General features: G+C 34.6%; 1 protein-coding gene across 4 annotated transcripts in view; it reads right to left on the bottom strand.

Annotated features, from left to right (window-relative positions):
* Positions 1-25: 25 nt before the first annotated feature.
* The window catches only part of LOC149788566 (ubiquitin carboxyl-terminal hydrolase 48-like), a 29,539-nt gene continuing 3,725 nt past the window's right edge, over positions 26-25,839 (bottom strand). For 2 of the 4 annotated variants that reach the window (XM_089974610.1, XM_089974609.1), the window contains exons 2-3: positions 20,264-20,303; positions 26-14,180 (exon numbers count right to left, since the gene is read on the bottom strand). In XM_089974610.1, coding sequence (XP_089830736.1) covers positions 11,036-14,164 — 3,129 coding nt within the window. In that variant the 5' untranslated portion in view covers positions 14,165-14,180; positions 20,264-20,303 and the 3' untranslated portion in view covers positions 26-11,035. The remainder of the gene's footprint in view (positions 14,181-20,263; positions 20,304-25,839) is intronic. The other 2 variants (XM_089974612.1, XM_089974611.1) reach the window with 1 other exon arrangement.

Here is a 25,839-nt window from a genome sequence, read left to right as displayed (position 1 = left end):
ACTAATGAGGGTATGAACACATAACCATAAATACAATATTTATTTTTTATATCTGTTCTTGTACATAACAAAACAAATACAAGAATAAGACAAATCCTTAAATCTAAAATGATGTGTATTTCTTATGTACTGCATACTGTATAATCTATGCCCAACTATGAACCAGGCACACCCAAATCTGATGTGTAATCCATGCCCAGCCAGGCACACCCAAGTCTGATGTGTAACCCACACCCAACCAAATCTGATGTGTAATCCATGCCCAAACAGGCACACCCAAATCTGATGCATAATCCATGCCCAACCAGGCACACCCAAATCGGATGTATAATCAATGCCCAAACAGGCACACCCAAAGACACTGTTACATTATGCTCAAGCCAATCTAAATCTACTCCATTTTACCTTCAACACAACAGGCACCTCAGTCAAAAAACTGTACTCAACTTCAACTTTACTTAATAGGTTGAGTAATAAGTACTACACCTGAAATCTTACTCTAAATAAGTAAATGCAATGTCTTCATTGGTCAAAATATTTCTGAGTAAGGTTTGGAATCAAGCTAATGACAGTGGTGCCTTATCTGCCTGTGCATCATATGATGCACATCTGACTTCTGTTCAGTGGAATGTGCATTGTGATTGGATATATATAGTACGTGCAACTTAACTGAGATAAAACTTAAAACAATTAATAAATACCTAATCAAACAGATGATAAACTAAAGATGAAATTATAAACATTTGCACATTGATTCATGCATTATTAAGAACAACAAGAACTCTAATATGAATAGAATAACTTTTGTACAATGGCATACAGAACACCTGGTACACTGATATATATATATAGATGTCCACCAGCACAGTGCCAAGTCCAAGAACCAAATGTTATCATAGGAACATGAAAGTTAGAAGACTACAATCTGTTTGATTATTTTGAGATTTGGCTTGTGGTTTAACACCATTTTTCAGCACAAGAGAGACCATACATGGCAGTCAGTACATTTGGTGGAGGAAGACTGCAGGAAGAACTATGAACCTACAGAAAGCTACTGTCAAGCTTTCTATCATACCCACAATGGTGTGAGTCTTGCACTCCTGCAGACAGAGGCATTATGAGCAAGTGATTTGTAAAGGCAAGTGTTTTAGATCACTCAGCCACCAGAACCTCTAATCATTTTGTGTTACCATAAATTTTTCAGACATAAAAATTACTTTTCTTGCTGTCCAGAAATTTACATGCAAATAAATATTACCAACTTAAAATTACTGCAACACTTTCAGTAAAGGTTATCAGCTGTCAACGTCATGAAACAGGAAGTAGTGAAGATCCCTCCTTAGAGGAACCAACTTTAATGATGAAGTGTTGAGCCCCCATGAGTTGTGCAGAAATCATTAGGTCCAAGTAATGACAGGATAATATACCAATTGGACTCAAGTATCTGACTAGGATCATGTTTTCATTCTTGACCTCCAATTACTAATTTGTGAGAGAATATTTTATTATTAAATTAAAACAAATCAATTTGTAATAAAAAATGTTTGTATGTTCCATGTTATTTGAATTCGTGGACTAGAAAATATACAAAATAATTTGCTCAGACCTGTGCAGATGTAACAGTGTTTAAGATATGAGACTGAACTGTAAGCATAAAGTTAACCACGAAAACAATGCAAATGAGAGCATACTTGATATGGTGATATCTACTCTTCCTATACTCCTGGTAAACATCAAGCATCATTAGTATATATAACTGATTGTTTTTTAAAACCAGAATATAATCAATGACTACACTGCTCATCAACCTGGTTTTAGCAGCCACAGTACATATTAATTAAATCAATCTGGTTTTAGCAGCCACAGTACATATTAATTAAACAGTAATTATTCTTATTAGTCACTATAACAGAGGCCTTACATGACATGCAGTCCACTTATCTTATTCCTATTTCCAATACATGTTAACCTTTTACAATGTATAGTCATTAATATGGACAGTTTACCATTTAATAGAGGTTGATAGACGATATTGGCTTTGTCATCCTTTGAATCTGCTTGAGACTCTAATGCCAAACGTCTGATACTAGTCAAGGGCTGATTCACTGGATGATACGGTCAAAGTCATGTATTAACCTTTTATTCATATATTTTACCAAAAGACAGTGCTTTAGAAGGACATATAAAAATAGAACAATTAGAGGTTAACATGTTTAGGTTTATTATGCATTCTATCACACATTTTCATATCATCACTATGAAAAGATAAAATTAAACAATGAAGGATCACATTTCTAAAGAATTAAAATGTTTAAACAATGTATTGCTTTTACTTTTTTAAGATCATACAAATAAGTAATTAGCAAATGTTGAAAAGACATCTGCAAACACGTGCAATTTACTTTGTGACACACTGTTTCGAATTTACTGAGACAAAAATAGGGTCATCAAATGTACAGCCTTAAAACATTCTGATTTAAATATTTAGTCTCAAAGGTTTTACTTGATAGTTGCAATGTGCCACCTGTAGTACTGTTTCATTTCATCCTCAATAAAGCACAAAAATGTGTTCATTTCCGCTAATATACTCCAACTGAGTCTTTTTGCTAGCAATTCTAAAATGTTCCCTCTGAATCTTTTGTACATCTACCATTTTCCCAAGAAGCATCATGCTACATATTGACACTGCTAACAGATAAGTTTACAATTATTTACATAATTATAATGAATCAAGTAAACTATGCGAACAATGGAAATTTAAGGGATCCAAACTGACAACGATTTTGAGCCTCGATAATGTGCTTTTCAGACAAGGTTTGCTGAATAAAAAAAATCCTTGAACTCATCGGTACCATATGAGCAATTTACATGTACATGTACATGATAAATATATTTATTCCTACTTCCTACAGCAGAAAAGACATGTCTATGCAAGAATCTTTATAGCATGGAAAAATGTTTGGCCATATGCTAAACACAAATAGTTGTCGATGCTATCAAGCATAAAATATAGGTCACAGTGACCTTTAATTGTAAGGAGGTAGTACTAAATAAGATACATCAAATTCTCAAGATTCATTATTTTAATAAACATAATCCAAGAAATGAACTTTAAACAAATGTTTAACGAAGTCACTGAAGCATGAAATATAGCTCACAAACATCTCTTTCTGCACAAGGGTGTAGTACTTTTAGATGCATCCCTCACCAAGTGTCATGTCTCTAGGTAGGATAGTATGCAAACAGCAAGTCAAAAAGTCATGGTTATGCATTAAATGCAAATAATGAACTAAACATGAAATACATTCAACCCATTCCTGATTTCCCATCATGCCTAAATTCACAGTAATTGGATGTAACAGAGTATTTTGTACTTCTGCTTCCATTTCTAGTGGTCACATGATTATTAACAAGTTATGTGTCATCTTGATAGCACAGCAGAGCATATTGTTAAGAAAAGTTAAATGATATTGTACACACTAACTACCTGAAACTCTTTATTTTCCCTCAATACCCTCTAAACCACCCAGAATATTCATAAATAAGAATTCACCATACCTAAGTGTCCCACATTCAAATCATCTGCCTGCCAAGCCTATACCCCGATCGTATGACTAACATACAGTATGCTAACTGTTCCTGTCTGTTCATCTGCCTCCAGTGCCTGCAATGACTATGCCCTGCAGGGTTATCAAATCCCATAACATTACATCCTAGACTAGTCATAGTCTAAGTCAGAAAACTAAACATTTGCAGGACAAGGACCTATTTTCGATTTTAAAATAAGTCAGGCAAGTGTTAATTATCATCCTTTTAATCACTTTATCTGGCCATTCATGCTAACTGAATGCTTGAATCTCTCAACTTACCCATTCATATCATGTGTTACTACAGTAATCAGTCATTAATAACTGTCACATGAGTGCACATTCTATTACTTTACAGACATTAGTGATGGTTTCTTTCTTGATTGATTAAATGAATCATTGAAGGAAATATTCTTTGCAGTTATTGTAAACAATATTCCAAACTGGTACAGTTGGGAATTCAGCTGGTATATTGGTCAATGTAAGTGACAAATTCAGGATTGAACCAATAAAGTTTCATTACAGCTCCACCCCTCAGTATATGCATGGCACTGACAAGCATGTGCAGAACGTTGCTGAAGTTGTTGATACTCTGCTAGAAAATGTTATTTTTAAATGAAATATGAATGTTTTGAAGAAACGCATAGCTTATCACAACCTACACCCTACCCCTTCATTGAAAACCATTGTTAGATATGGTAATGCTGTGTGCACTTCAGAAGAATGGCACTGAACTTTGTGTTAATTACAAAAACACACTTGGGTCAAAGACTTCTGTCACTGATCAAGTCTTGAGAGAAGAAGTTAGGGAAAGTATGAATTCCAGTAAACTGATTTCCATTCCTGAAAATGGAGGTACTGATACTACCATATCAGAGCATGAAATAGTGCATATAAGATACCTGGACAACAGGAAACTGAAAAATTTAAGCACTTCAAAGAAGCAAATATATTTTACATTAATTTTTTTGCTCTTTCTATGGATTAAAGTGTCTACGTCTCATTGAATCTTGGCAAGTTGCTGAAATTTTGAGACAAGAGAAAGGGAGGTGGCACAAGTGAATTTTATTCAAGTACTACTCCTGGACAAGTGGATGAAAAATAAATTTGATCCAACCCGACCTGATCACATGATTCATTGTCATAATGTTCCCATCTGAACATACGCTAAGTATTCAGAGTCAAACATTTATTATGCTGATGTTTAATCAGTCCATTATACAGGACTGATCATTATGTTGACTTGTATAATTAAACGCATGCCATAAATTATATGCATCTATTACACAATCTATCCACCAGTCTGTTTAATCAATGTATTCCTTAAAAATTATCTATCTTCTATCTGCAGGTCTCTGTCTTTTCTGTGTAACTATGTCAATTGAAATGATATTTTCTTCTTGTTATTGATGACCAAGAAAATGTCAACTATATAACACAGATAAGCTAAACAATTTGTAAGTATTTGAAATTTTCTAAATTTGACAACATCCACCGAAGTACATCCAGAATTATCAACGGTGGGACACAATCCCACAAAATAGGCAAGATGCATCTGTAGATGATATGAACACATTCTCACACATTTACCTCACAAAAAATTACAGAAGAATTAATAATAAAATTTACTTTCAATCTGAACAGTATTGCAAAGACAAGGACTTCAAAGAATTAATGGTAATACAATTTATTTAACTGATTCAATCTTTTTCGGTATAAATATTATTAAGTTAGTTTGCACACTCTTCCATTATTACATATTTCACATTGCTAAACCTAGCAAAATACTGACAACTGGATCCATGTGTAAATGTTCTAAATACTCTCAAGACTGGTAAAATGCAAAATGTAGGTGAGCGAACTCTGCTTTAGACTGAAAGATGCAACCTTAGATAATGGTGTTTTCAAAGGAGTCAGAACTTGAGTCACTTGGAAATGAAATCTTGTTTTATATGGAAGTTACTAATTATATATTTCAACAATCTTGACAAAGGCGTGTGCACATGAGGTAAAAAAACACTGGTCTGGATCATAACAAGCTTTACTTTGTTGGAAAGGTGTGGTTCTAAGAGAGATGCATACCATCATCAGTCTCATGATTTTAGCATCAACAGTGATTGAGAAATTTACAAATATGGGCCATTATGACCAACTTCTGCAACAACAGAGTAGTGCTCATAAAATGCAACCCCTTGCAATGTCTGATGATTCTTGATAGAACATCATGTAAACCACAACCCCATATGTGGCATCATGCTCATATAAAACCTAAAAAAACCTGTAAAATATCAAATGTAAATAACCCAGGGCTCGAATTTAACACAAATTTCTTTGTAGCCAGAAGGGCTAGTATATTGAGAAATTTACTAGTCCTGCCAAATCTTTACTAGTCCTGTTCACAAAACAATGTCAAACAGCTTTCATGTATGTTTACTGATTCAATTTTAAAGTTTGAACAACCTGCAACAAAACTGGATGTTTTCTGTGTGTTTGTTTTTGCAAATTGCATACACCAGTTACACCACATAACGTTCCTTTCCTCATCATAATTCAGCCTTTTCCATCTTTTGTCCATTTCTTCTGAAACTTTCCATTATGCTTTTCCCATCATAAGAATTATACCTCATCTTTCTCATTCAACTTTTGCTTTTTTTCCGGTGGTTGAACACCTTCTATCAAATGCCACATTTTGCCTGTCTTATGAGGGAATTGTGCCTCGTTTTGAAATACAAGATGTTATAGTATAGCTGACGCGATTTAAAACAAGAAAAGTCAGAGCAAGAAACACATTTTAAAACACGTGTCTTTGCCCCCTCCCACAATTAAATGGCCTCTCCCTAACAAAGACTTAACTTCAGTGGATGTTCTGCATGATTAAAGCAGTGGCTATTGTAAACACTGTTATAAAATATTAGCATCAGAAGATAGTGCTAGTTTCAGCTTGGAAGAGGTGTGTTCGCATCAAACTAAACCATCTGACACTCGGCGTGTTGTATTTAACAGCTCCAATTACGGTATCATAAGTCGTAAGTTTGGCAATTGTTCCTAATTAATCGAACCTCAATGTATTGTTGAAATTAATAAGGCGGAAAATTGTCAAATCTTAGATGCCCATGCTCAGAGCCTTTAATTCCCAACAAATGTACGGCATTCTGCTTGGATATCTCCACATGAATTCAATTATTTGTTCATTCTTGTAAGGGAAAAATATAAAAACTTTTCTTATCATCATAGAAAAAGTAGTTGTATGGAAAGGATGTGTCAATAACGTAATCGTAATAAACTGATTTAATTCTTATAATTATTTCGAAGGAAATGTAAAATATGTAGTTTCCTGTTTGTGACTGCTGGAGCGTTTGGGTAGCAAGCAACAACAAAAAAAGAACCGTAAACAAAAAAAAGTGCAAACTAATTTCTTTGAATAATTTTTGCTGTGTTCGTTTGTGTGGTATACCACTTTGTAGTTTGTTGCTGTGGTCAAGTGAATAAAGTGTGAGACCATGTCATTTTTTCATTTAATTTGTTATCAGATTAATTAGGATCAATTACCAAACTTCAGTTGTTAATGACGGGACCATAATTCGCGCTGTTAAGTGAAATGCACAAAATCGGATGGATTCTTGTTATAGAAACGCACCTTTACGAGGCAGAAATTGACTTCTTTTTCTCATGCTAGTATTTTACGACTGTGTTTACAATGGCCACTGCCTTGATTCTACAGAACATCTGCTAAGTCAAGTCTTTTTTAGGGAATGGCGTAAACAAACTCTGACTATTGATAACCGAAACTTACTAGCCCATCGGACTATTAACATTATGAAAGTTACTAGTCCAACAGGAAATCTGCTAGACTCAGGCTAGCAGACTACCGCTAATTTCGAGCCATGTAACCGTGACCTTCTTGTACAGGGTGTGGTGCTAAAAGACATGTATACAATCATTTATTTTAATGATCCTAGCATGAACAGTTTAAACACAAAATTGAACTAAAGTCAGTGAATATGAGTCACAGTGAACTAAGTTTGTAAAGAGTGTGTAATAGATGCAACCGGTCACCAAGTTTCATGATTCTAGGTAAAAAGGTTTGTATAGAGAGTGCTAAAAAAACACCTGTAGTCATGGGCTAAAAGCAATAACTTCAATCCAGTTAAATGTGAAATGTAGTTAGTGTGGTACCAACACAGATGCATATCAGCAATCTAGTTAGATGATGAGCAGAGATTGAGAAATAAACTTAACTTCCAAAATTTAACTAGCCAGTGTAATTAAAAATGGGTTACAGTCACTTTTGTTTTTTGTATTGGGGGTTTAGTAATCATCAAGAGCCATCCCCTCATTAATGTTAAATAATTTCAGGTATAATTGTATGTAAACTGGGACCAAAATACCTGACCTAGATGCAAAATCTTAACCAAAAATATAAAACTGATGTATATGCATGTGCCATGTTAGCCACTTCTAACAGGACTGGGGTATGAAACCCACTAAAAACTGTTGCATCGGACTTACGATGAAAGAATGGTTGAGACGCAACAAGGCTGTGCATATGAACAATGAAACCCCACTATAGCAAACTTCTTTATCAAATGAATTCAGATATAACACAATCATGGCATGGCTCCTAAAATTTAACAATGATTTCATAATGTTTCTTAAATATTACAAAATTTTAGCGCCAAAATAAACAAGAATTTCATTTAATAACCTGGCATATTTTGCTGTATTCCTGAAGAAAAGAAAATGTAATTATACAGCTTCTTTCATATGTAAATACAGATGTTTTAAGTTTTTATTTCTGAATGTTCATTTTAATTGTGTAAATAGTTAATCCCTGCACTTCGATCTTAGCTAACATTTGAAAGACATCTTCTCTTTAAAATGCTGATAATTATTAATTCAATCAATATTATAACAGACACAATAAATCCATTAGGTTTTCTTTGTGTTTGTCTTTAATGTATCCCGTGTATAACTGTTGTTTACAACGAAAATAGAAAACAGGTTTCAACTCAGTCAACCAACATACTCAACCAAGCACCATGCAAATTCAGTGGTCTAAAGTTTCTCACCAAAATGTCTAAATTTACACAATTAAGTAATAGCTAATCAACAATGTCAGTCTCACAGCTTAAAGTTGTTGAAATTACTAGGCATTACTTTATAAAAACAAAAAATATCTAAGCCACGGTCATGCACATATGACTTAGCCATGTTATCTTACAATCACGCTATTAATCAGCCAGTGAATCATACTGTCAATTCAAGAATGAAATAACTGTTTCTTCAATAGCAATTATTCAAGCCATGTGAATGGAATTATGTCCACTTTTCAGATGTATATGGAATCTAGCACAGAAAAGTGTTGCAGCTTAACATTTATACAGACATTATGTAACGACCTGCATGCACACTGACGTATAAAATGTTCTTTATCTTTCTTTATATATTCAGAATTTTTTTATTTTTGGCATTAAATCCAGACACATTGTCTATGCTGGAATAACTTAAAATGTATACTTCTTTGTGCATATATCCGATGGAATTATTATAGATTCACTATTACAAATGTAGTTAGAATAAAAAAGTGAGCACATGCATTGATACTTTATTAATTCTATACAAGCAGGGTACTTTGCCAAAATCAAATATTAAACATGCAATTAATGTGCTGTCACTATTTTACATTTAATATATACTGATTTAAGATGGCAAATTTGCCACTAAAGCACATAACGTAATGCAAACAGATACAGCCATTATTACCAGCAGTTAACTGACTTGTGCTACTGCATGATACATGCAGCTCAATGGTACTCTCTGAACCTCAACCATAGTACTATAGAGGGGTTTCATTGTATTTAATACATATTGATGCCAATGCTAGCTCTACTACCATAGTACTATAGAGGGGTTTCATTGTATTTAATACATATGGATGCCAATACATATGGATGCCAATGCTAGTTGTAGTACCATAGTACTATAGAGAGGTTTCATTGTATTTAATATATATAGATGCCGATGCTAGTTGTAGTACCATAGTACTATAGAGGGGTTTCATTGTATTTAATATATATAGATGCCAATGCTAGTTGTAGTACCATAGTACTATAGAGGGGTTTCATTGTATTTTATACATATGGATGACAATGCTAGTTGTAGTACCATAGTACTATAGAGGGGTTTCATTGTATTTTATACATATGGATGACAATGCTAGTTGTAGTACCATAGTACTATAGAGGGGTTTCATTGTATTTTATACATATGGATGACAATGCTAGTTGTAGTACCATAGTACTATAGAGGGGTTTCATTGTATTTTATACATATGGATGCCAATGCTAGTTGTAGTACCATAGTACTATAGAGGGGTTTCATTGTATTTTATACATATGGATGACAATGCTAGTTGTAGTACCATAGTAATATAGAGGGCTTTCAGCTCTCCTCTGCTTAACAATAAGGCAAGCTAAAAATAAATTCTGTTAGAAAACTTGATTTTGTGAATATTAACTTATGAATCAAGTTTTTATAAAAGCTCAATTCAATTAAACGTTTCCCCCAATGCTGATATATCCATCATTTATGATAAAACACAATATCACAATAAGAATGAGAATGTCACTTCAAATCAGGGAAGTGACAATTTCGATGTACTGCTATAAGTTTTTTATAGCAATACGAATACATAACAAATTACAATATGCCTTGGGTTAAAGACTGCAGTTCCTGAAATCCCATGAGCATGATCACAACTGCCTATTTAACACACCGTATATTGCATAATAAATGCTGCATCAATAATAATGAAGTTAAGAACATAAACAAATTTAGGACCTAAGAGGACAGACATAGATTCGCTGGGAATTCCATGAAGGTCAATCTAACAATAAAAATTCAGCAGCTTGCACAAAAACAAGTACAAATCCACTTGCAATTTCTGTCTAAATCCAGGTTAAGCATGATTAGAATTTATAATATTAAAAATCTTAGATTTTAATTAAAATTACCATCAAATATCTCTGACTTGCATCATATAGACCATAAAAGGTGTTGGTGTCTTCCAATACTTTTAACAATCTATAGTATCTGTGACATTCTTCAATTTCTAATAAGTCAAATTTTCAGGTACATGTCTCAAGTAAATTGAATGGCAATTAGGTATAAAAAGTAATCGAAAAATTGACACCATTTTCTATCATAAACAGGAATCTGTAGGATATGAACTCTATAGACTGTGAAAATGTCAGTCTTGTATACATAAAGTTTGCCTAAATATATCTTTTAAAATAAAATAAATAGATCATAAACATGCAACATGACTAAATATGAGTTAACTTTAAGAAGCTTCCAATGTATTGCTATACGCAGCAGTTGTTTGATCCGTATAAAGACTTGAATATATAGCTGGGTTTTGATGAGAGAGTTGCCAACTGGTTTTTCTGTTAACGACTAAGACTGGTACCCTTGAATCCAGATTCTTGATGATCAGACGCAGCATACATGTCTTCCAGCAGCATAGGGTCCTCTACAGGTTCATCAGCCTTAAGCATTATAACTGATCCTGGCATGATTCGTAGACTGCCTAGAGTTTCTGAATTTTCCACCAGGGGAGTGCCATTCAATGAAAGGTTCTGGTCAAATGGCGGAACAGAGAACAACTTCATAACTTGTATTTTTAAGTCTTTTAATGTTTGATCAGAGGAAACTTTAAGTTCCTTCTCCCCTCTCACTTTTCTTCGACGCTGACTCTTTCTTACCTCTGCAGTATCCAGTTTAGGAATTTTGTCTGGTGGACCCTCTGTACTATCGAAAGAATCTTTCCTCTTTCTGGATTGTTGAAAATCCGGGTCCTCAGAAACAGAGTCATCTCCAAGACTTGCAATCTCTGAGCCCTTTGCCACTTTTCGGATGTATATTATTGCATCATTGTAACGGAACTTATTTCTCTCCTCCTGTTCCAACCTGTTGCTCACACATTCCTCACAAGCTACTGGATGACAGATGACCTTTTCAACCCCTGCCTCATCCTTCAGCAAAAGAAGAGAAATTTCAACATCTACTGAGAAAAAGCTCTGCAAAACTTGAAATTCTCCTGCATAAAGGTAAACAACTCTATCATCTATGGCAAGTCTGCCATCAGGATCTGGTGGATATAAAAACTTAGCATGCTCACAAATCAGGCTGTAATTTAAAACATCTGTCACCAGTTCTTTGTTGCCCGTATCTCTGACAAACCTCCGCCAACTGTCTACAAAATCTGAGTTGACAACAAATATTTGCTCATCAGTTTTAAGCACAGTCGGTCTTTTTCTGTCATGAAAGAGATCCAACAAGGCAGATTTCTGTTCCTGAGCTGTTGCTTTATTCTTTTCTTTCACTCTCTGTTCTTCAAAATTTATATTTAGACAATTTTCACACAAAGCAGCATCCCTGGTGAACTCTGGACAACCAGGAAAATACATCTTTAACCTTAGCCAGACAAGTTCTGGGACAAGACGTCTGCTTGACTCATCTGGACCTAATTTCAAATGCCCTTCACACAACAAGTCTTCATTAAACTTTACAATACGCTCAGTTGACTGCTGAGAATAGCTGCTATTCTCATTTTGATCAAAATCCTCCTCTTGAAGATCTTTGGACCAACTCTTTTCATAATCTCCCAAATTCTCCAATGCCAGCCTTCTCCAGCTGCGAAATGAACTCTTCCCAATCCAGAAACATGGCTGACCATCAAAATTAAACTTCATCGAAGAGCTTATAAGCTTTTCATCCTCAGCTATTTGTTGTTTTGTGCGAATGATGCAGCATTTTTTCCTTACACACAATTCACATAGCAAATTTTCTCCTTGCATTCGAGGGCCTCCTCCAAACTTTTCGTACAGGTAATCTGCTCCTCTCTCAGCAATGCATTTGAGTTTGGAGGCTGCATCAGGATCGACCTTGCCATGCTTGCATAAATAAGGTTTATTATCTATGGGCCCAGCTTTGCTTGGATTTGACAACCATTCTGTCAACCATTGATGCGATATAAATTCAAATATTTTGTTATCACTATCACATACCATTTCTGAAAATATGGACTTGACATTCTCTTGTTTTTCTTTACCTTTTTCAATACTTTTCTCCCGCATTGTCACAAGCTCTTCAATCCACCTTTCAAACTTTTTATTATCCTGCTCTACATAATTCAGCACATGAGATGGCAGAAAATGAATATCCTGGCTTGGAGAATTCTTGTCCTTGCAGTCACCCTGATTCTGTGTTTTACCTTTTTCTTTCTGATGTGCTACGTCTGTTGTAAATTGATCTCCATTTTCAGCTCTATTTTCAGCATCCTTTTTTATATACACCAACATGTATGCATTTCTAGAAGAATGGTAGCCCTTTGGGGTTCGGGTTCCTTTCAATTGCTTTGCTTCTTGGGGGTCATCTTCATTCCCTAACTGTAGATTCCTGCCTTTCATTTTCTCTATTTCCTGGTCATTAAACTTAAACCAGGCCTGGCTGCTTTGGTCTTTTATATGTGCAATATAATGACCACTGAATGCTGTGGGTCCTCTGTGTATCAGAACTGCACTCAAATCATACAGTGCAGATGTACAATCCTTTGTGAATTTACTCATGTCAAGTACATCTGGAAACTGAATAAAGCTGTTCAACTTTTTCTTGTGACCAGCCTCTTTCTCAAACACAAATCTCAACAGTTGAAGATTCAAAACAGGAGGTAGCGACTTCAACTGAATGGTTCTTGTGGCATTCTGTTTGCTCTGACATACTGTACACATATACTGGTTATCTCCCTCTAATTTCTCTTCTTCAAGAAAACCATTAATTGCATCCTCAAGAGTCTTGTGACCTCTGATACTCAAATCTAACTCGTAGAACTGTGACACACAATCTGATGTATTGTTGCATTTACTGCATTTAGTGATATAGGCATATTTTCCTTGAAACTGGTATGGAACTATATTAGTACCAGTTGAAGCTGCATTCCTCTCTAGGGACTCCTCTAAAAGAGACAAAAAGAGTTTAGAAAATTCTTGTGCATCTTGCTGTTGTCCAGCATCAAGGCCAAGATAGTTAATAAAGCCACTTGGATCAATATATCTCCTCTTTGACAATTCTAACATGGCAAAAATGACCTGAAGATGATCACAGATTGTACTTGGAGACCATTCTTCAGAACTAATTTTCTTAAAATCAGGATCTCTCCACTGGTAAATGGCCTTTCGAACATTGTGATTGTGAAACCATAACTGTAAGAATGTATTTACATAACAAGTAGCTCCGAGATTTTTCAGGCCGACAAACATTCCATTCTTTCTTCTTTCACTCTCTGGGTCATCTACATCATGCCAGTTTCTGTCATCAATCTCTCCAAACCAAACTCTTTCACCAATGGAGTTGAGACAAAATGGATTTCCTTTGCAATTTCTCTTGCAACTACCCAGCTTACATGGCTTTAGGTCAAGATGGTAAGCTTTCTTTATGTGCTGTATAGTGATAGCACTGGGGTCTGTTGTCTCAGCCCAGCTCCAAGCTGATTTGTCTAACTGCTGCTTTGGAGGCATTGTGCCCCTCTATTTCCTGAAGAAGAAAAACAAATATGACACATGTCATGAAAATGTTGATCTAGAGTACATCAATGATCAGGAAAATGACGGTACCTGTCTCAACAATTAAGTATGCAAAACCAAATTATATTTATGGTGCATCTTGCAGGAAACTGACAAGTACCTGCCACTATTTAATTAACCTAATTATGAACTAATGGTCAATATTCACTGAAAAAAGAAGAAAAAAATAACAAGCCATACTAGCTGAAACAACAAAGCCCATGGAAAGATGATTCTTTTTTTCTTTTGAAAGTATGCTGGGCGTCCCAACATTTACTGCCTACCAACATATACTTCAAAAACAGTAACAAGAAAGAAGGTGTTTATCAGCACTGATCTCTGAAAGCAAACATTGTAATGTAACCATATATATTTTGATATAGAAACTAATGAAAAAAGCCAGGATTACTGATGCAGAGAAGTGAAAATTAAATGGACAGTTCCTTCATATGCAAGCAACCACATTTATATCCTGCTGTCTATATGCAACAAACTTTAAACAAAATCCCTTAGAAAAACCTCATACTTTTCACACCAAACTGCAAAGTAACACAGTAAAACTCTTTTAAAAAAAGTAAACAAGTCCAGGCAGATGTCAAGCAAAAATGAAATTAAATTCATAGTTCCCACATAAACAACACCTTAAACATAAAACATAAACTGATTTAAACGTGTATAAAACCTCAAACAAATACTTCAGCCTAAAACTGCCCATAATAAATGGTAAAAAGAGTTAGAAAAGGCCCATTTAGGCCTGACACTGCTCAAGCAGGCAAATGATACCTGTAAGCTAATGAAAACAAAGTAAGTCAAATTCATACATCAAGTGAAACTGTGGAATGAGCATAAAGTTTGGAGTACTTTGTTACCACGTAGTCTATTTAGGCCTAACAAAATGAAAAAATTTCTGGTTTCTTGCTAAAACAATTGGATTGGTTGATGAGTGATGGGACACTTGGGCACCCATAGTTGCAGGGGATTCTTAAGGGATTGCTACTGCTTGATATCCTTCCTTGTTAAGATCTAATCTATTTAACTATATCTTATCATTACATGATTGGTACATGCTTTGTTGTTGTTCAGGGACTCAATGCCATTTTTCAGCACATGATAATCTATACAAGGCACCCAGTATAACTGGTGGAGGAAGAACTGAGCAAACCCCCTGTAAGAACCACTGAAACAAGGAAACTGAACCAACATGAACAGAGGAATCTGATTTGAAGAAACATCAAATAAATGAGAATTTCTCAAGACAAAAATTTCTGGCATTCCAGAGGCTTACTGCTTTACATTTCATGCTTCCAAAATTGGAAAGCATGCATACTTTTATGCAGATTTCAGCATCCCACAGAACCCAGAATGGGTACATATTGTTATGTATATCTATAATATGTCTGATATTTTCATATTATTAGTTTTAACAAAGTTCATTTAATTAATGACAATTTCAATGCTGATATACAGTGTGACCCCACAATAGCACACTCCATTATAACATGAATGCAGATAAAACATGGTTGTGGTGTTGCTCCCAAATGTCAAATACATCTACTATTGTCATATGCAAAATAAATTCCTTTCTTAAAAGTACGGAAACGTGTAAAACGTTTATTATCAGTTTGGGGTAAAAAAATTAAATTTCTAATCTTGTAATACCATAGATATTAGGCCATCAAGTTAATTGAAGATGGAGTATCTTGCCAAGATGTTTGTTAATCATTTTAATTTGTTAAAGTTTTCATTCCCCAATCAATAGCCACATCCACTGGGTAGCCTCTGCAACATGATACTGTCTCCAGCTGACCAAAATCAAGGTCAATTTAAGTACAAGTACATGTAGCATGTAAACAGATATAGTCTTGTGCTACTTGAGACGACTGTAGTGAATTGTTAAGTGACAATCGCATATAGATCGAAACGAAGACTACCAATTTTTATACATACATGTTGTATTCAAACGGAATGTGAGTTATACATGAAGTTTATAAGGTGATCTATACTCAGATTCATGGATTTATTTTATACAAGTACAATACTTAACAGATTATGGATTGTACTACACAAATATAAATTGTCAACATACAAGTGTTTTCCAGACTAGTTTGTCTTCACTTAATCAAAAGCATGTATTTTTGCACCCACTTTTATTACACACACACACACACACACCATATTTTAGGTAAATGCATCGTTTTTTTCAGCTGGCTTGGTTAGTTATAACACGGTCAGGTTCTAAAGACCCCAACTACAGTGTTATAGCGGGGGGTCACACTGTACTATGATCGTAGTCTGCACTTTAAAGATGAGTCATGTATAGTGTGTACGTTTTCCATTTATAACTTTCAAGTTTGAGTAGAATGAAAAAATATCATGCGATTCAACAAGAACATGCTTTCTTGTGAATGGAGGTCATGGATTTTCTAAAAAGGTTCCTGACCTATTTCCTGAGTAGCTAGTGTAAACTACACGAGTTTATGCTAGTGACTATTTCACAGTGATCCAGTATATGCTATAGACTATTTTACAGTAATCCAGTATATGCAATAGTCTATTTTACAGTAATCCAGTATATGCTACTGCCTATTTCACAGTGACCCTTCTACAGAACGAATGTCCCCCTTCAATCACGTGATGTTGTTTTTGACCTCCATTCATGTCACTCATGGTCTAATTGTTGTCTACTCGAACATGGAATGAAAGTAGTACTACATATTATATCTTTATAGTAAACAACCCATTCATAGGATCTTAGAATTAAAAATGTAATGAACAAAATGACTCTTATCAAAACTATATTATAAAAATACAAAACTTGATATAGATATACATAATAAAATCCTTGAATAACATTTTCATTATTGCATGTAAACCATGTATATAACAGAATTATTATTAAATATATGAACACTGAATAAAGTGTATAGCTAGCTTCATTTTCAAGATACTTATCATCCTTTTAACTGATTTTGGCAATCCCTGCTTCCATTGCAATTCAGCCAACTGAAATGTAGACCAATGAAACTTGAAAACACGTCCATTTGCTTGTGTGAGAATTTGAATTTATCAGATAAAAGACATCAAAGTAAGGGAAATCTGACTAAAACATTATAAATGGGCTGCCGGACCGCTCCAGTGGCCTAGTGGTTATAGCGTCCACCTCTGATGCGGGAGGTCGTGGGTTCCATCCCCAGCCAAGTCATACCAAAGACTTATAAAAATGGTACTAACAGCTGCCTTGCTTGGCGCTCAGCACTAAGTGGTTAGTGTTAGGACTGGTCAGTCTGGTGTCAGGATAATGTGACTGGGTGGGACATCATACTACATGTCTGCGGCATGATGCCCCAGTGCTAGACATCACTATAAACTGCCACACTGCAGACATCATAGCGATATGACTGAAAAATTGTTAAAGATACGTTAAAAATCCAAATCACACACACACACATAAATGGGCTGCCAAATGTGTGAGATATTCCTGAAAATTTGACTTCTCAATCCAATGTTAGTTGATACTGGAACATGCTACACAGTGCTGTTATTTAGGCAGTAAGACCTTGACCCCAAAAACACAATTATCAAGGTCGAAGTCTAGTCCTAAATAACGGTGCTGTGTAGCATGTTCTGATGTCACCTAACATTGTAACATGAAGAAAAAATTTCAGGAATATCTCACACACTTGGCAAACCATTTTGACACTTTTCTACAAATTAAAGTGATGTTTTAGTAAGACTTTACTTACTCTGGTGTTCTTTTTCTGACTTTAATTTGTAGAAAAGTGCCAAAATTTGTTGCCAAGTACACGAGATATTTCTGAAACTTTGACTTATGGTTCTAATGTTAATTGACATCGGAACATGCTATACAGTGCCCTTATTTGGGCAGTAAGACCTTGACCCGCAAAACATAAATATCAGGGTTGATGTCTTAAATTGTAGGACTAGTCAGGGCCTAGTCTACAACGTAAGACGTATCACATATTATTTATGTTTAAGTGCTTTGTCTTGCTGCCCAAATAAAGGCCTTGTGTAGCTTGTTCCAATGTCGGTCAACATCGGCATATATACCAACCCCTGGCGAGGATAAAGTGTAATCCAAGTGGACAAAAAAAAAGTTATCAAGGAACAAAAAAGAGTAATCCACATACAAAATTATAAAAATTCAATAAGCATATGTACAAAATGATTTATTTATCCCTCTGGACTTTTTACATCAATTACTGCTTCGAGTTTTCGAATGTAACACTTTGAGCTTTAAAGAATAACAGACTCTCATAGTACATTTCAAAACACTTTGTACCAGCTGAGACTATGAATGTTTTGCACACCAGTAGAGCACTAAGTGCTAGGTTACAGAGCCTGGATCTGAATTCAGTTTTATTTTTGTTCACAATACAGAACAATCTCTCAGCATTAGAACAGTAAAGAACCAATATTCCTTTCATATTTTATGCTAAGCAGTGAATTACTTGATTTTCTAATTAAAATGATATTGATATTTCACTTTAGTGAAAAAATAATACTTTTTGGGGTCAGAACATACTTACCTCCCTTTGATTTTCTGTCAGTGAACTACCTTTTCCTTATGTAATGCTAATTCACTGTGTCACAAACTTTAGGTAGCCAACGTATATGAGCATAAAATAAAAAGAATATTTGCTTGAAACGAGTGAACAACGGATTCATTTCACAACTCGTGAAAATACTGGGTTTTTCATCCACTCGATGAAATATATCCGTTATTCACTCGTTTAAAGCAAATATCCTCTATATAACCTGACAAAGAGGAAATTTATATCTCAGTTATTGGGTCTTTTAGCTGGGAAATGAGATGAATAAAATTAGCTCTGTATGAAGTACATTAACAGGCAGAGTGCCAATTTGATACTTCAATTCTCCTAATTTATCAGCAGCCTTTCCTGTAGCATGGTGCATCATATACAAAGACAACCTGATATGTACAATGATGGAGACATTTTTCAAAATATACATTGCAACACCTTTATGAATTCCAGTCATCACTGATGCAGTATCAGCTGAAAACTCCATACAGTTCTGCCAACTTATGTTTATTCAAAGCATTATCAAGCAAATAAAAATAAGTTTTCTCCAGTGGAATCTACTGTTAATTGAAGAGCACTCTGACTTTGCCCTGTTCGTTGTCAAAGTCTCCTACACAGACTGGGTAACTTTTTGTCATCATAATCACTATTCCTGTCTGTTGCAATACTAAACAGCCCAACAAACGCATCAACTAGAATAAATCTGACTTGACTTTTAGCATCAAATACCTACAGACTGGTTCTGTACCAGATTTGAATTAGATATGAATTAGAACAAAGAATCTGTGAGAAAAGATTAAAAGTTAGAAACCAGTCTGTTCTCTCGTAACTAAGCTATACAGCTGCTATAAATAGAAACCAAGGTCAAAAGTTTGAAAGTTGTTTCTTGGAAATAGGGCAGCTGCTATAAATAGAACATAATACTGTTAGGAAAGTGTATGCAAGTCGACACACAAGCATATTCTTATGTCATAGTTACATAGAAGCCATCTTTTCTACAAATCGGTCTGTGGGATTATTGGGATCTTAATAAAAATGAGAAAACAAATTATTAATTCTTTTCGGAGAGGGATACATAGAAAGTGCATAATCCGAATACATTTACGCATAAGGTGTAAGGTGTAATTTAGTTAAAAAAAAGCATAATGGTTGGCACGTATGCCCCAGAATGAGTTGTCAAAGTTTCAGGAATATCTCATGCACTTGGCAGCCCATATCAACACTCTTCCTCAAATTGATGTGTAATTAATATACTGACTATGCTGTCTTTATCCTTGTGGAATCAAAATCTGTAACTTTCTGATGGATGCATTTTCATGTTTCAATGACATACATTTGAGAATGCAACGGAAGTTGAGGTGTGCCGATGTTCAAGTAGGTTCATGTGGGGATACGTTTCTTGAAAGAAACAAAACGTTACTTACTGTTCCAATAGGCACTATATACATATTTTTTTTATTCATTTCGTTAAAGAATAATACTTCATCCTAACCTGATTTCAGCATTCCCCGTTTCCATCACTTTCCGGTTAACTGAAATTTAAGCCAACAAAACTTGAAAATTAGTCTATTTGCTTTTGTGAGAATTTGAATTTATTAGGAAAAAGATATCAAAGTAAGTAAAGTCAAACTAATACATTATAACTTTAATGTGTAGAAAAGCGTCAATACGGGATGCCAGGTGTGCAAGATATTCCTGAAAATTTTACTTTTGTTACGATGTTAGTTGACATCAAAACATGCTACTAGCTATGCGCAAGCAAGGTGGGGATAACTCTAATATGCTTTTGAAAATTAATGTTAGGCCCAGAGATCAGAACAGGTCTCTTTTTGCACCATACCCTGTGTTAAAGTGATAATGTCTTCCATGGAAATATTGGTTTTATGTTAAGTAAAAACCCCAAATATTGCATATCTGGCATTATTTTAATTTTAGTGCATGTTTTAAGGTGAGTAAGGGCAGCACAAACTATTTAGATTGCATTTTATCCTCTTATTCGGCCATATATACTCTCTACACTTCTAGAAAGATCAACGATTTTACTAAAAAAAAAAAATTAAAAATTATAATTTTAGCCGATGTGCTTTTCGTGAAATTCAGTTTTGAATTAAGTGGATCGGACATGTAATTAGCAACCCCAGACAGTGCCTATTCCTTATCAGTAAACTGGGTGAAAATCGATTTTTCTTATACTGTGTGCACGTAATCTGTATTAAACTCAATACTGATAATAACATTTTTATAAAATAAACTTTATTTAAAAGTTTTAAATTATCTACAAAAGCAAATAAATTTCATTGATATGTACTTTTTATTGTATAACCATATGGGCATGTAATTATCAATCAGTTATCAAAATTGATGGCTCTCAGTTAATTGCTATTTCCTGTCTGTGCGCTTTGACACCAGTGTTTGTTTTGCTAGATACCCTGGATGTGTTAATGAAATTAAAAGTGACAACAATAATAATCTGTAAGTTAAATTCATGACACCATGCAGGAAAGCAGGAGTCCAGCCGAGACGATGTTCAGGAAGTTAAGCCTGGATTTGTCATAGCGACTGGAATGCTTCCAGAATGTCTAAATTCTGGATGTCAGTGGGAATTCTCAGAGCATAAAAAATTGTTGAGATGTTTACAATGTATGCCAATGTTTTCTTCTGAATTAAATGACTTGTTAAGAAATATGTTGTCCAGTATGTGAATTGTCTGATACAAGAAAAATAAATGTTTTAACCCCTTATTTTCTTCCCTGCATTGAAATCTAGTGGACATAGTTTAATTTACTGTATATATTTGAATTCTACAGGAAAAATGCAGTAAGACTGCTAAGTTTCATTGAGATATCTTTTTTAGATCAAAAGTTATGACGGAAATACTTATTTTATTAAACATGTTCGGTCTGTGACTTAAAAGAATTAAACATGCATTTAAACAAGGCAAAAAATTCACTGAAAAGCCAATTTTTGCTAATAGTCAAATAATCATAACTTCTGATTACTTAGTAACATCATTCTCAAGGTGCAAAATGTTCCACTGCAAATTTATATAAACTTTTTGACTAAAATCGGCACACCATATGGCAGATTCATAACTTTTCAAACACTAGATAGGCAATTTTAATAGGACATAACACTAGCTTACGAACTGGACTGCTACTTTGGCGATTTTCAGCGCCAACATACATTGTTATAAATACGACTTAACCCTTTGCCATCCTGCTGAAGTGTTGTTAATTATAATCTCAATTTTTAATTTGCTACTCAGTGTTTAGGAACATGTATCGGTACAACGCATAGTAATGCGCATTTTGCATTTTTTATTCACCCGGATTGTGCTAATGTTTTGGAGTAAATCAAAGAGCTGTGAATCCTAATGCACATTCTGTTGCCATTTTCTCCAATTACCGTATGTAGAAAAAACCTGGAATACATGTTTTAAATGTCTCTTTTTATTTACTTGTGTCAAGTCATTATTACCCTAACATTTAATTAGTTTCATAAAATGTTTCCATTTTTTATATTTTTGCAAATTGTTGACGAAAAAACTTCTGATCTCAAAAACTCGAAAATTTTGACAGCCAGTTATTTTTAGATTTCATTTTTTGAAAGGCTCCTGGCATAATATCTTAGGGTTTATGAGGGGAAAAAATATAAATATGTAATAATGAGACAATGATAAATCCAAAGAATTTAATGCTACAGCTTGAAAACAATTTTTTCAAAATACCTTGCGTATAGCTAATATTACATATATATATATTTAGGCATTAAGACCTCGACACCCAAAACAAATATAAAAGACGAGCAATCCTACTAAATACTGCTAAGCCAGACAATGCCTGACAAAGCCACAAAAACCCATGCAAAGACAGATTAAAAAATAGTGTATATAGTTCATTATATTGATGAAACAATTAACTTAGCAGAAAGTCTAATTTTCAACATATTATTGCAGCTTTAAATGACTGAAAATTGGGCGACAAAGTTCAAATTTCAAACAATGATGAAGTAGTGATAAAATATGACACAATCATGTTGGAAATATTTGTTATAATTTTATAAATTGTTCTTTTGACTGATTATGGAAAGAAAATTCAATTTTCTATGTTATAATATGCAAAAATACAATTGAATTGAACTTCATTTGTTTAAGGCTGATACACTTTATTTCATGTTTTCAAACTGCTTGAGAAGACTCTGAACAATAATCTTTGTACATATTTATAAACTTTTAGTTAGTGGTGAGACACGAGATATTTGATAGAAATCTGAAATCAATTATAAAGAAATTATGTGATACTTTCTGTTGTTTGTTGTTTTGTAGTGTTGTGTTAATAAATATATGCTGAGAATTATTATATACTGGTATGTTCTGTTAAGACTAAATACATGTGTGTTTTTTTTTATAATCATGGAAAATATAAATATTATTGTGCTAAGACTCAATTTATTAATATAAACTAAAACTGCTCTATCGGCTTTTGTTTATTTGGTTAAGCCAGGTTTGTGTCTTGTTGACGTAAATCCGTCATGCACTTTATGCTAAAAAATTTCCAAATCCTTTTTAGAACATTGAACTCTTGATCCTCATCAGGGTTTTGGTTTGCGTTTTACTTTGACATATAACTGATTTTGTTGTTGTCCTCCTGAAATTCTGTTATTCATGCTTTAAGTTCTTGATAGAAGCAATTGTGTTATGTTGTGTACATTAATTAATCCTAGAATTTATATTTTTTGTGCTTGTACCTTTTTTCATAAATGTGTGTAATTTGGACTGATGAACTATGTAGCCAATAATGCTTATTATTATTATTATTAAATTTTTATTATTAGCAATGAGGTGTTGTAAAATCTTCCTATACTACAAGTATAAATTTGTTACATACCCAATTAATTTTACATGGCTTAACAGAACATAATTTCATTGGTTTGATGTACGCCAAATAAAACCGCATAGTCATCATAATACATAATTCATACATGCTGCACTGTTGTATAAATGAACCAATAACTATAGACGATAAAAACCTGTGTGCCTATAACACATCGGGGACTGTTCTCATTGCAGGCAGCTTAATTCAGCATTGATCACGTGCGTGTCTTGGCCAAACAAGATAAACAACTTCTGCCGCCATTACAATTGGATCATCGCCAATTAGACCCAGCACAGCATTACATCGACATTGCAGCACTTGGCTACTTGGAACAAAATGACAACAAAGACTCCCAAATGTATCAGCCTTAATGACAACAGGAGATGGAAACTGTCTTATTAACGCCCTTTCCATTGCATTGTGTGGTGCATAGTCTTTGTTGTGATATTAAAGTCCGCACCTGTATAGAAATGGTCTGTAATGAACAGTTCTGCATAACGCAGAATTATTCAAAGGATTTTCTGTTGTGTCCAACTTCGTTTGTAGATGCTCTCATGAACTGTGCTAAGACTGGTGCATATTCTAGTGCATGGACCATCCAGGCTACAAGTGATGCTCTGAATTTTAACATCAATGCTTTGTACCTAAAAGTAAAAGGACCTGCCGACTAAGTAGCACAACTCTTGACAAGAACACATGTGCCACAGTGCACAAATGAAACAATGAAGTCACTTGGAGTTTTGTGGTCGAGAATAGGATTACATGGCGGTCGCATCTGGTTGCTTAATCATTTTGTGGTACTGGTTCCATGTAAACATTAAATGGTCAGCACACCAAATAAGTCACTGAATGGCATGGACCTCACTTGCAAAGAATCATATATCCCCACTGACCCATTGTCACAGATGAGGATAATTTAGCACAAACTCAAAGACTAGGCCTGGATATAACTCTGAGCAATGACACAGTTTACATAAAAACGGAAGAACTCAACAAAATTAATACTTGGGGCATGCTAAATGGACATAATGACTGTGAGGATCAGGCAGCATCATCAATCCCAGACATTGTAGATAGCACTGAAGCTTCGGAGCATACAGACAAATGACCAATATTCAGGAAATACCAGCAACTTACCTTCTTACAGGAAGAAAACCACTAAATGCAGAAGAAATACTCAATATAATTTTGAGTAACATTCCAACTAAAGCTGTACCGATTAACTGGCCATACTCATAATCGGGCTGATTATTAAAACAATTGGTATAATCGGTATCAGCGGAAATAATCAGTGCCAATGTAAACAAATTTCAAAAATATAAATTCAATCTAACATTCATCTTGACATGGCTTGAATTTTAGATCAGAATTAAATAGTGAAAATTAATGAACAAACATCTGATTTGTGGTTTAATTGAAAGACAATATATTTTTAAAAGTAAATACTTTATAACACACCTGCTGTATACTACTGCTGATTGTCAAATTATCAATACCATTCATGCACTCATCCCAATCACAGTAGCCAACCAGCTAATGAGGCCTCGTATGGCTGTTGAACTTCCATCTTCTTCTGCATTACAGAGGTGCAAACATGCTGAAAGCAATCCATCTGGATGAAATCGACAGCATCAGCTGTTTTGCACACAATCTGCAGCTCGTTGTCAGTGATGGCATTCCGTTGCAACAAGCTGTCAAAGATATTTTGGCGATCTCGCGATCCATAGTCAGCATCTAGTTCCAGCACTCCATCCTGGCACAATGACAGCTCAAAGAGCAGCAGGAAAAATTTGGCATTGCCCATAAAAGACTCGTCCAGGATGTCCAGACACACTGGAATTCTACATGTTATTTTCGTTATATGAACAAAAATAAGTCTTGGGGGTGGGGGGTTTATGGTACTCTTTATGACCTGTCTAGCCTAACAGGCCAACAGTGGGTCTTGAGTAACAATATTGTGGACATGTTAGGCCCATTCACGGACATTACCAAGGAAGTAAATGATAGCCAAACATCTGTATCCATCATTCTTCCTATTCTGAAAATGCTCTAAATGTTGCTGGCTCGAGAGCATGAAGGGAGTCAAGGTATTCAGGCAATATGCCATGATATTATGACGTCACTAAACACACACTTTGCTGACGTTGCCAGCAATGAGCTTGTCTTGGTCACCATCTAGGATCCACAATTCAAA

The sequence above is a fragment of the Sinohyriopsis cumingii genome, chromosome 11, assembly GCF_028554795.1.
Source record: "Sinohyriopsis cumingii isolate HCF-2022 chromosome 11, ASM2855479v2, whole genome shotgun sequence".
Taxonomy (NCBI): Eukaryota; Metazoa; Mollusca; class Bivalvia; order Unionida; family Unionidae; genus Sinohyriopsis; species Sinohyriopsis cumingii.
Note: the sequence above shows the minus strand (reverse complement) of the source record. Positions and strands in the feature narration are given on the sequence as shown.